At 37.7% G+C, this 12,591-nt stretch overlaps 2 protein-coding genes across 5 annotated transcripts in view; one reads left to right on the top strand and one right to left on the bottom strand.

The window, feature by feature from the left end:
- insyn2ab (inhibitory synaptic factor 2Ab) overlaps positions 1 to 2,423 on the top strand; it is a 23,676-nt gene extending 21,253 nt beyond the window's left edge. Inside the window, exons 5-6 of one of the 2 annotated variants that reach the window (XR_006054948.1) lie at positions 40 to 489; positions 646 to 2,423. Coding sequence is in view for 1 of the 2 variants with exons in the window: in XM_014336398.2 (XP_014191884.2) it covers positions 40 to 223 (184 nt within the window). In the remaining variant the exon portion in view is untranslated. Of the gene's footprint in view, positions 1 to 39 lie in introns of both variants that reach the window. The other variant, XM_014336398.2, reaches the window with a different exon arrangement.
- The window catches only part of LOC102308633 (indoleamine 2,3-dioxygenase 2), a 23,354-nt gene extending 11,363 nt beyond the window's left edge, over positions 1 to 11,991 (bottom strand). The window contains exons 1-10 of one of the 3 annotated variants that reach the window (XM_042225318.1): positions 11,723 to 11,991; positions 10,885 to 10,980; positions 10,621 to 10,740; positions 8,302 to 8,420; positions 8,174 to 8,188; positions 7,988 to 8,087; positions 7,733 to 7,850; positions 7,567 to 7,618; positions 7,194 to 7,342; positions 6,835 to 7,024 (exon numbers count right to left, since the gene is read on the bottom strand). In XM_042225318.1, coding sequence (XP_042081252.1) covers positions 6,835 to 7,024; positions 7,194 to 7,342; positions 7,567 to 7,618; positions 7,733 to 7,850; positions 7,988 to 8,087; positions 8,174 to 8,188; positions 8,302 to 8,420; positions 10,621 to 10,740; positions 10,885 to 10,980; positions 11,723 to 11,812 — 1,049 coding nt within the window. In that variant the 5' untranslated portion in view covers positions 11,813 to 11,991. Of the gene's footprint in view, positions 1 to 3,821; positions 7,025 to 7,193; positions 7,343 to 7,566; positions 7,619 to 7,732; positions 7,851 to 7,987; positions 8,088 to 8,173; positions 8,189 to 8,301; positions 8,421 to 10,620; positions 10,741 to 10,884; positions 10,981 to 11,722 lie in introns of those variants that run through there. The other 2 variants (XM_014337203.2, XM_042225324.1) reach the window with 2 other exon arrangements.
- Between the last annotated feature and the right edge of the window lie 600 nt (positions 11,992 to 12,591).

Raw genomic sequence — 12,591 nt, forward strand, 5'->3', positions numbered from 1 at the left:
AAATATTTCGTAATTCTACCTGATATGCTTGTGTTACAGTGTCGAGCTGGACTTTAAGCTGCAGGAGGACAAGCTACAGCCTCTGATGAAGAGACTTTGTCCCCTGGACAGCCAACAGTGCCCTGCTCTGCCTTACTCCAATGAAGTTTTCACATCTACTCCGAAACGCAAGTCGAAGACAGAATCCAAAAAGCATGCTCGATGGAAACTATGGTTCCTCTAAATAAAACCTGAAGCCTTTGGAAACGACCATTTTCTTGGGCACGTTAATACCCCTGTTATTCTCAAAATTGCTGAAGGAATATTCAGATGGGGTAATCAACACATGGGAATGGAAACCACGTGATTTAAGGTTCTGTGTTGAGATTCCACACCATGTCACCTGGGGACTTAAGACCAAAAAAATAAAAAATAAAAACATTTTAGATTCAGTCTTACCTTTTCTGGCATGTTTGCTGGACAGGATCGACACACATCTGCAAAAACTAGGTGAGCTTTGACATACATTTTTGCGCATATATTTTTAAAATCTGTGTAAAAATGGCCGTTATTCACGTACTGGCTCAATGCACCTCTCACTTTATATTGAAATCTCTTTGTTTCACCTTCCAATGAATGCAATGCACTTTGGTCTTTTCCCCTTAGAGTATATTGCTTGGCAACAAGAGGAGCAGCCATGTGGAGGGTCTTTTAATGGGTGAAGCTCTAATCTTTAAACGGACATCAGCCCCCCACCCCCCACCCCACCCCCACTTCCTGAAAGCACAAACATTTGACTTTTGAGAGAAGCATGTGTAAAAGACTGAAACGCTATATGACTTTATGTCAGCGCTGTTCTTATAACCCCTACTATCCCCTCCTGTTCCTCCTTATCTGTTAGCATACTGTGTAATTTGTTTGTCTGACAGAACATCTCCTTGCCTTTGCTAATAACTCCTCCTTGTCCTTCCTCTTATTGTAACACCTTTATCTCTTTCCCTCTTTTGTAGCTTTTTATTAAGCTTATGGTGCAACTGACCATCTTTGCTTTAGTCATTCTGTCATTTTCTGTTCTTGGAGTGACACGAAATATTCAGAGTGTATACTTTGGAATATCTGCATCTTTATAGCAAAGTACTGTGAAATGAATTTTTAAAAATATGTATGTTTGGGCCCCTCCTCTTGAAGCAGGTACAATAGATAAAAAATACAGTATTCTGGGTTAGATTTTTTTAAACAGCATATATAATGTTTTGACTACTTGTATGGCAGAGTATTTTCTATGATAACACTGTTTGCTTTTTATTTTGAGTATTTCTTTATCGGCTTGTTTTGTTTAACAGTTCAGACAGAAAGTAAAAGCTATTTTGACATTTCTCTTGAGTCCAAGAGTTTGTCTTGGCTCTCAGTCACAGCAAAGATGTGAAATCTTGAAACTAATACATTTTAAGCCACTTGTCTCATGTCCAGTTAGCTACTTTAACAATCCAACTGTTGTTTTGTAACATTTATTTATCCTCATCAATTTAGTAAAATGGGAAAAAAAAAAAAACTTTTGAACGCCAAACACATGTCCACCAACCCACACAAACAACTGTGCACTGAACTTGCAGCAAGAGCAGAAGGGCTATATACAGTGCTAAAGAAGTAATGGTAGCAATCTTACAGCAGAAAAGACTTGTGTCCACCAGCTTTGGTCAACTAGGGGAAAAAAACAGAAATAAAACACCGATGATGTAGCAATGACACTAAACTTGCATGCTTTTATAAAGCAGGCATTTATTAAATTCCTTTAGTCACTTCATAACAGCAGCTGTCATGTAAATAATTGAATGGAATTGTACAAGAATTGTCAGGAAGACTCACACTGGCCTCCCATTGTTAGATTACACTGTAGATTACATTATTCAGGTCAACAATCTCCATGCAAAGATCTGTACCTTGGAAAAGTGCAATTTAGTGATTATGTGCAATATTATGCATTTTTCTACTGTTTCTACATCACAATTAAAACATTTTCAAATGAAGGTGATTCAGTGTTCTCTTACTGTATTTCTTTTAAATGTTAGATGGTTACCCTAGCCCTAACCGTTCTGTGGAGCAAACCTAGAGATATTAAGGCTTCACTCACACAGGCCTAGAGACCAGTTGGCAACCCCCTGGCAACCTCCGGTCGCTAGGAAAAATGTGTATTCCCCTAACCAGTTGGCAAGAGGCTGCCAGAGGTTTCTGAGCTAAAACCCTCATCGCCATTGTTTTGGTTCTTAGCAGATTGCCATGGTTGCCCACAGTTTGCTCCAAGAGGTCAACTTGTCTGTAAACACTTGCTGACTACCCACCAAATGGCAGTGAAACCTGAAAAACTGTGATGCAAACCAGATACAGAGGATTTTCACCCTCTAAGTACAAGTTGCGATTTTCTGCTAAAACCAACATGTTTCAAAAGACTCAAACTTCACTTTGAAGGTAAAGGTCTCTTCTGGTTTGGGTTCACTGTTTCACTACTGTTTAGCAAGTAGCTTCCAAGTGTTTGCTGAAAGGTCAATGTCTTCCATGCAAATAACAGGCAAACACAGTAATTTTTAGTAACCCAAGGAATTGCAGGTTTTCAATCATTTTCAGTGCTGCATGGAATATCTCATTGCAAACAATTTTACCAAGCCACTGCCAACACCCTCCCGCAACTACAAACAAACCAGCTGACCAGTGGTTGAAGTGGGAGACAGGGGCGATTCTAGGATCAGAGCTTTGGGGGTGCTGAACACCCAAAGAGCTGCCCAGCCAGGCAAGATAAACTTTACTCGTCACGATGAGGCGTCTTCCATGTGTCTGTCAGTCCCTGCATCCTTAAATGTCTCCAGTTGTCCTGAGTTCCCTCTGGCTGTCTCCTTGGTGCATTTAAACCCCTGTTCCTCCCTGTCCTCATCGTCTGTTGTCTTCGTCTCTGTTATCAGTCATAATTTTACCATCTCTGAGTAAGTCTGCAAATTTATTTATTAAATCATAAGATTCTTAAATTCACTAAGTCTTTCTGTGCCTGGGTCCTGGTCACAAAACATGACATCACTGTTTTGTACATTTTAACACAATTTAATCCCCATATTTAAGAAAGAAAAGCAAAACACTATTTTAAAAGTCAGTAACAAAACCATCAAATCAGATAAAGGTTATTTAAATGCTGCAAACGAAGAATGGATTGAAATAAAAAAATATATATATACATATCCTAACCTTAATTACTGGGGGAAAAGGATGAATGATGATCATAGTGAGTAAGAAGTAAACCGAGTGCATTTTTTGGACAGAGACTCACTTTTAATGTGTATGTATAATACAATACAGATATATAAAAATACACTCCAAAAATAGAGTCCTTGAAATGTACGAATGTACAAAATATTGATAAATAAAATTATAAAAATGGAGGCAACTTTGCCTGTGGTACAATCTATGAAAAGATCTTTACTGCAGATACTACTATGGCTCTGCAGATTTTTTATTTTATTTTAACCTATGTCGCCTCACCTTGAGGTTGGCAAATCTGTCTATCACTTTTTTGGTGATCAACTCTATCAAGCAATTTAACTGTTTCTGTTTTGCCTGTCAATATTCCCTGTCTGTTTTTTTACCTGGTTCTTCCTGACCTTGTTATTTCTCCTCACTTTCCCCTCTTTCCTCTCTCCCTCTTTGGACTGACAATCATACACAAATAGATTGTATTCAATTAGATGAAAAAAATTACATTAATATGAAAAAACAAATACTATTAAGATCACTAATAAAAAAAAGTCCTCTCTCAGTTTACTTTCAACCAAAAGGCAAATAACCAAACCACATGAACATCTAATAAAAGATATAAATATTGAAACACTGATTCAACATTATTCTTGATTGACGGATCATTTGATCTTACACTTTTACCTGAATGTTGTTCCTGGGTTTAATCTTGGCACATGCACATATGACAAAATAACCAACTTCTCTCATTCCATTTCAAACAGGACAGTGGCAACAACAGTAAGCTACTGTTTACTTTATCTATACTTTTGTTGTTAAAATGTTATGTCTCAAACAAGTACTGAATGCTTTTTATATTTTTAGTAGTGTGTCACACAAACAGTAAATATTGTCAAAAAAGTAAGAAATCTTTGGGGGTGCTTTGATTCATTTTGGGGGTGCTTCAACACCCCCAAAAAATTGGCTAAAATGGGCTAAAATCGCTCCTGGTGGGAGAAGTCATCAACCAGTCTCTATACTCTATAGACCTAACTTTTTTTTCTCCTGTGACCATATAAAGCAACACTGAGGGTTTCATTAATGAAAAAGGGAGTACAGAATGGAGGAAACACACTTATTCAACAACTACCCCCTCCACCTTGCAATTCTGTATAAGAGAGTTTGACCATCATAAGGCCTCAGCAACTATTCAGTTGAGCTAAAACAACAAGAAACAAACAAAACAATATTAGGGTTCAAATGCATACAAGCACAATTACACTTGAAAATAAAACAATCACCACACTTAGTGCCTCTCTGTTTCATGGTCTGTTTTACTTGATTATGTAAAGGATTATATAAACATAAAGTGTGCTTTGATTAGTAGGTTTAAAAGCTTTTAGTTGCCACAAACATGATGTAACAATGGTACCAGTCATTGGAAATAATTATTTCCACTAGTTTGCACTACTCTGTAAGCTTACAAGAGCATTGTGGTAAAAGTTCATATTTTTTTTACTTTCACCACTCCACACTGTGACACCTGTGAAGCCAAAACAAGCTAGGTCTTCAGGCAGACACGGAAGGTCATTGGAGGAAAAGTTGAAAATGTGTGCTGCTGGATTCCCTAACTATATGTCATTAGTTTGTTTTTGTCCTGTGACCTATGGAGAAACCCATTTCTTAGAAACAGGTTTACTTCCAAAACTGTGTGTTAATACTCAGGGAGCTTTTTGTGTGTATGTGATAGGTGTAAACATAGCTCAAGTTTGTCATACAATTCTCCACGAGAAAATGTATTTAAAAAATTGTTGATAGTAGTATTAAAGTAAAGAGGTACAGTTTTCAAACAGAATACTTTGATAATGTAGTGACGTATTCGTGCTAGAAATCATCCATGACACCATCAAAGAGTGAAAACCCAATAATCATTTATCTAAAAAAATAAAAGTTTACTCGAAGATTTACTAATGTCAGGGTAAGTGCTTGGAAAATTCAATACGGATGAAAAGATCTGGCTGATTTGAATGATGGTGATATTTTTTGTGATTTAGAACTACATTTAGAGTGTTGCGTATGAAAAAGTTTTGGTTATAATACATATTTTTACACTGTTCAAAAATCCTGGATATTTAAACCGATCTTCAAATCAGTTTTATTTATATAGTGCCAAATCACAACAACAGTTGCCTCAAGGCGCTGTATTATTGTAGTATCTTTACCTCTTTTGTACAGTAAAGGCAATAATACAGAGAAAACTGATATGGACTGGGTAATAGGGATGGGAATCACGACAAGAACCAATTCCCAGAGACAGATACTTTATGCTGCAACATCGGCTGTTTTGCAAGCACGTGCACAGATAGCATGCTAACATTAGGCTAGCCAGACAGCATGCTAACACTAAGCTAGCCAAGAACCCAGAGTGAAAGCTGAGCGAATGCCAACCCCAGGCCAGCAGTGACCCTGAATTTCAACAGTTAACAAACTGATAAGAAGTCAGGCAGCAGCCTCCGTTTCTACCTGTTCAGGTTTCTACAGTAGAATCACTATGGCAATCGTTTTGAAGTGTCTTTGTGCTGATTTTCATTTTTGCTTTGTGTTTTTGGCTACTACCTGCATACTTTCACACCCTGAGGCCAGGCATTGCCATGCACCAGGAGGAAGCCATAACCCACAGCGGAGGGTCTGCCAGTGGGTCCAAGAATTTTATCCCAATACCTAATGGCAGTCAAGATGCTGTTGCCTAGCCTGTAGAGGTCTGTGTGTGCAAGGATGTGACTCACCAGACCATAAATGACCCACCACTAAACTGGTCATGCTGAACAATGTTACAGGCAGCATTGCATTGCTAGGCCCTTTCACCTCTGTCACATGATCTTAGGGCTAACCTACTGAAAAGCACAGGGCAGCGCCATTCCCACCAGCGGCCTACTGCAGGTCATTTTGCTCTGGGAGTGCTCATCCTGTTCCTCCTTGCACAAAGGACATATATCAGGCATATATATCACCTTCTACAGGTCTCCTAGAGTAACTGTATGTCTCCTGGAATCTCCTCCATGCACTTGAGACTGTGCTGGGAGAGACAGCAAATCGTCTGGCAATGGCTCGCATTGATGTGCTGTCCTGGAAGTTTTGTACTAACAGTAAAGTGGTGGCTCTTACCCTAGCCAAATGCAAAACTACAGAAAAAAACATTCAGAGAAGATGAGGAGGGGAAAATGTTAGTGTCCTGCACCTGTAAAACCATTACTGTTTTGGGGGTTGTCAAATTATTGCCCCTCTAAAGCACCTGTTAATTTCATTAACACAAAAGCAGCTGAAACTCATTAACAACCCCCTCTGGTACTTAACTGACCAGATCAATATCCCAGAAATTTAATTCACCTGATGCTATACTCTGAGTTAAAAATGTTTCTTTCATTTTTTTGGAGCAGTATATGTGTGCCAGGAATTACACTGAAGTTTCTAGACTATGATAGTCTCTCTAAAATCAGTGCCTTTTGAGTGGTGTTACGAACACTCTTAAGGAAGACCATGAGGTTGGATCCACCAGTCCCAGTGGTGTTGAGTGCAGTACCCACACCTCTGAATGGACAGCCTACAGATTGCGCGTGGTTACCAGGAATAATGACGTACTTGGTCACAGTATTGAGGTGATAGTTTCGTAAATCCACCAGTGCGGAGACACAAGAGTTGTAGGCCTGACAGAGGTCAGAGTTGGAGCAGGACAAGATGAAGTCTCGCAGCGGTGGACAGACGGAGAGCGTTTCTATCAGCTGACGGTGGGCAGGAGGCATGTAATCTCTCATGCGTGTCAGGAACGCTCCTAGATTGAGTGAATCAGTGAAAGGGACAGAAAAGAGACCTTGAAAGAATGAAAATAATTGTCTATCCTGGAAACATTCTCATTCAAAGCAATCAGCTGGCTGCACAAATGTGATTTATTCACGAGAGCCATCTGAAGGGGTCAAAGGTTGAAGGCAATGCATGCTTACCTGTCTCTTCCTCATGCTGGATGCACAGCAAAGCATCAAAGCATTGAATAGCTGAACTCTGGGCAGCACTCCCACCTGATAACAAAATAGGCTCATCGCTCACACCTTCATACATCACCCCCCTTGGAAGCATTGGGTTGTCTCTCCATCTAAAACCATTCAAACAAAAAACCTATACTGCAAACCTCCTTTTAATAGATGTACATGAATTTAAATATGTATGATACGATTTCAGATGTTATCCTACAAAATATAAAGTGCACCAATAGAAACAGATAAAAAGATAACTTTTACTGAGATAAATCTGCATGAGAGAAATACTGAAACCTTGAAAACCTTAGTTTGGAGAACACTGTAGCAGTGCTAAACTCACCCTGAGACAAAAATTCTCAATTTTCCATGAAATGCAGCTGGCTCCACGTGATCTAGAAATAGCACAGATTCAGTTGTCTAATTACCTTGAATTTCTCTGTCTTCATAAAAGAGCACAGCATGTAAAGTGATTAAATTCATGTGAGCAAGCCTTAATTCAAACTTACTGTGCATAAATTTGAATTTTTCCTTCATCTTCTCTAAAGACTGAGTTACTTTGATGAGGCCATTTTTTATCCCAGTGAGGTCAGAGACTTTAATGGCGCGCATCACCTCCAGCGCCCCCTGGTTAAAGTCAAAGGTTTAAACAGCATTACCAAGTTACAAGTGGCAAAAGCACACACAGTTTGTGGACCAGGGAATAGAGAAATTGAAAACACCAAGCTAATGTTCAGAAAGACTTCAAAAGAAGTAATACTAACCATTATGCCGGGTGAAGCCGCCATCTCAACCAGCAGTGACACAATAAAAAATCCCCTGCAAGTGTCACCACCAGGGAAGGAAAAGATCAGGTCCATGTTCCTATTTTTAAAAATAATATTTAGCAAACAAATGAGTAAAAACCACATGACACATGAGATTACATAACAGTCCAGAGTGATACTTACCCAATTCTCATATCCCTGAAATGAAAGTAAAAGAAAGAAGTAGCAATTATTAGAATTTCACTGTGAGGTTATTACTGCATTTAATGAGACTGCCTAATATTTTGGCATTAAATAAGAAAAAGGATTACCCTGTGGGATCCTTTAACTTCCAGTTGGCTAAAACTGAATCTGCATATGTCAGGATCGGTGGAAGGCCAAGTCTGCGTGATACCAGCCAAAAAGGCAGGGCCAGAGCCTTTGGGAGTATCTATCAAACAACCATAACAGTGAAGTTTCAATCCAGCAGGCTCACTAAGATTTCAGGGATTGTAGTGACTATCTTTTGGCCGCGCCAGCAGTTTTGACCAGGCTGATTTGTCTGATGATTTCCCTTTCTACTTTCTATTTAACATTAACTAGTGAAAAGTTTCACTTTTGCTGTGAAATATGTCACCTCCTGCTTAACATAAATTTGGTTTAGTCATGGTCAAATTAAGCCCTGCGGCACCATTAGTCAAAATGTAAATGTGCCTCTATCTACCACATTGATGACATTCCCATCAGTTTTAGTTTATGTTTTGTTAACAAATGCTTATTTTTTGTGTTATGAAATAGCAAGATAAAACTGTAACAATTTATAATAACACACACTATTAAGCACAAGTAATGGATTCATAAATAGTTTATTCGTCATTTATGAACCATTAATCCACCTGCGTGTGCCATTTATAAACATAGATATAAACGTTAAATCTTTAGTAATTCATGGTTAATTCAAGCAGTTAATAGTTGTTAATTAAGTATTTTGTGTTATTTCATCTAAAATGAGGACAATCTCTACCTTGCAAAACATTTATAAAATAATCTCATGGTCACCAGGACCTTAAGAATCAAACACATCTCATCTGTCTTCACAACAGAAAAGGATACAAACAAAGAGCAAAATGATACAACATGCTAATATTTAATGGAAGGTGCAAATATTGCTCACTAAATATTTGCAGAAAACTGAAATGTGAGCAGCACCAGAGTTTGTAGGAGGGTTTAAGACAGCAACAGAGTACTTTAACTTATATTGAAACTTCTGCATATAAAATAAAACATAAATAAAGTTAAGACAAAGCAATGGAGGATATTTTACAGAGTGTCATAAAAAGTTGCGAACAAAGTATCATTAAAGTCATAAAAGCTACTTTAGGCTACTGAGATTTTATGAGTTATGAGTCATTTTTTTAGTTTGTTCCTTGAGTTTATCTTCGCTTTAGTTTGTAGTCAGCTGTAGTCAGCTAGCTAGCTTTAGCCAGATAAGCTAATGCATTAAAAAAAATTAAAAGGAGTTGGATGTTTTCAGCAGTGGCATGGGGTGGTATGTCCCACTCCAAGTGTCACCCTAGTTTTGCATGTAACAGTGTTGTTTATTTTAATAATAAACCTACTGCAGGCTGGCTCTGTTTGTTGTTGTCAGTAGCAACCGATGTCTATAATTATGCAAGAGCACATTTTGTTCCAACACCAAACAAAGGCATTTCAGATTTCAACATTGGTGGTTGATACACTCTGGCAACGGAACAAAGGTAAGCGTCATTAACCCTCTGGGTTTAACAGATGTGCTTCACCTGTAAATGACCTGACCGAATAAATCTGACATAGCAAAAAGCTGCACCCACACTGAGTTATTGCAAAAAAAATATATATATATATATATATAGGTTTATCATGAAAAATGTGTCCATGACCATGCAGATTTCTGGCATTTTGTGTAAATTTAAGCATGGAACTATTTTCTTATTTCCAATGAGTAAAGGAGTGTGAAACATAAGTTAGACGTGTTTGTAAATGAACCACCCCATTTTGTGTAGCTTTCTGGATTTTATACTTGTTTCGTTACATACTTATTTAGTATAGGCTGTATAGTACATAAAATCAAAACTCACATTTTTTATGTAATTGAAATGTTTAATTGTGTGGGCTAAAGGAAATGTGAAACAAGTGTATACTTACTGCATTTGATATATTTTAACCATATATCATTCATATTACAGAATGTAACATCTGCATATGTGTAAAAAAAAATGGCTTTGATTGTCCCACCCCATTTGGTTTCCATGCCACCCTCATGCCACGCTAAGAAAATTCCTCTAAATCCACCTTTGAATGTTTTATAAAGAATGAATTATGCATCAACTAATACCTTACTGATGCTTAATAGTGTTTGGTTATAAAGTGTTACAAAGTCTTCTTTTTCCTTGTCCGTATATAAATGCATAAGCTGAATTTCTGAAAGTTCACTCTTAAAGGAGTTTTTAAAAAAATCTCCATTTTCTGTGACCTAAAAATGCAGTTGACAAGTGGACAAAAAGTAAAAATACTTCTATGTGTACATGGGGCACTATACTTGTAGGTCAAACAGCTAGAGCACTATTGATTGAAATGTAAACATTTTACTGTCTTTCATTTGTGTGTCTTACCTCAGCAGGTGCATGTTGTCCTTCCTGCCATACATATCCCATGCTGATGAATCCTAGTGCTAGGTGAGCGAGCCTAAGCTCCCGATGGTCACTCAAAAGATCTGGACTCAAGACCGGCATCTGAATTGTGATTAGATTTTCTGTTTAAATCTATTTATTTTTATTGGGAATGGTGATCATCATCATCAAGTCTCTCAAAAATACACCTGTACACATTTACATGTGTACCAAGCCTTGTACTTGGAAGGCTTTGCTCATTCTGACCTTATCAACCAGATCCCGTAGTTTACGTGATTCTATCAGATGTGTGAGATTATTTGCGAGGTCCAGCCACACCTGATAATGGTCTGGGAGGTGAGTCTAGAAAATAATAGGAATAAAATGACTTGCTCATTGGGTTTTGATTGTTTTTTGCGTGGTGGATTTTCATGTAGAGTGTAATCAGTAACATCATCAGCTCATGTTTTCCATGGTGCCTGACCTGCATGTCAACAAATGACTGGAGTCATCAATCAGCAACAGCAAGCAATTTAAAAGAGGCCATAATAAACAAGGCAACGCCCTGCCAAGCAGAAAACAGGGTCCAAAAGGGCGGGGAGATGGAAACTATAGGCTATACCATAAACAGAAACAATATTAGACTAATATTTTTTTTATGAGCGTCAGAGATTAATGTTGTTACATTTTGCTACATTTAGAAATCAAACCCAAAGAACTACAACTATCCAATTTGAGAAATATGTTTCAATAGTTTCTATCAGTTGACTTATACAACTTAGATTCAATTGATTCTATTAAATGCTGTGGCAGTCCAGTCCAGACTTAAAGAGACAGGCTCACAACAGATAAGTAGTCCTTTGTTATATTTCTAGAAAACAAGCATAATTAGGCCAGAGAGACTGTTATCTAGCTGGACAAACATTTAAATTAAGGCTGCTGCTAAGGTATGTGTCTGAGGATAAACAACATATACAGCATAGTCAATGTTATATTATCCTTCAGTTTCAAACCTCCTTGATTTATCCAGTATATGGCAAAACAAAATGCGTCTCAGATGAGAACATTGCATCATTAGAAGAGAAAAGATAAGGGTGAAACCTACCAGTGGCTCTTCAAGTAGAAATCCAAACTCTTCAGAAATATCAAATACATCAAAGTCTGCTTGTAGTGTTTCTTTGCTATTAGTCTCCATGTCTGCTGGCCTGTGTAGCACTACAGTAGGCTGAGAGACATCAGCTGTTAAAACTTGCACTGAGCCTTTTTTCACTCCCTTTGTCACTTCCCTTTTTATTGCACTGAAGAGCAAATAGCCAATCACATTTCCTTGTCCTTTATGTCAAGAGCTGACAGACTGAACAGTTAATCGGCTAATCTTCCTCTTTTGGTCAGTTAATTTAAAAAAATTTAAAACAACACAACTGCCAAATAACAGAAACTGTGTAGAATGTTCTTGAACACATACCAAAATGTTTTTAACACGCATACGCCATGTGTAAATTCAACACATGGTTTGTCTGTATTTTGTTTGTCTTTTTGTTTTAACTTCTTATTTTACTTTGGTATCTGCTCTTGATTATGTCTCACCTGTGCCTCAACTTCCTGTCTTTGTCTTCACTAATTATTCTGTGATATGTAGCTCGATTAGTATACACTTAGTTACTTGTGTTCTTTTTGCTCTGCTTAGATTTTCTATTTTAATTTGTATGATTCTGGATTTTGTTAACAGTCATTAAAGGTTTGTGGGGGTTTTTACTGCCTGACTTTTCGGCCTACATGTAGGTAGTTTTTACAGTTTTTATACAAAGAATGGCACATCTCTTCTACTGATAAAACTGGCTTTAAACATGGTGACACTGACATTTGTATTTTTGCCTTAGAGGAAATATGAGATATAAACAATAAAAACAAACCACATTGTTGATTATTTGGTAAAGTTTCTAGGTATGAATCCTGGTTTTCTGGTATACCCCA

Source organism: Haplochromis burtoni, unplaced genomic scaffold (genome assembly GCF_018398535.1).
Source record: "Haplochromis burtoni strain Fernald_Lab_line unplaced genomic scaffold, NCSU_Asbu1 Contig_7, whole genome shotgun sequence".
Taxonomy (NCBI): domain Eukaryota; kingdom Metazoa; phylum Chordata; class Actinopteri; order Cichliformes; family Cichlidae; genus Haplochromis; species Haplochromis burtoni.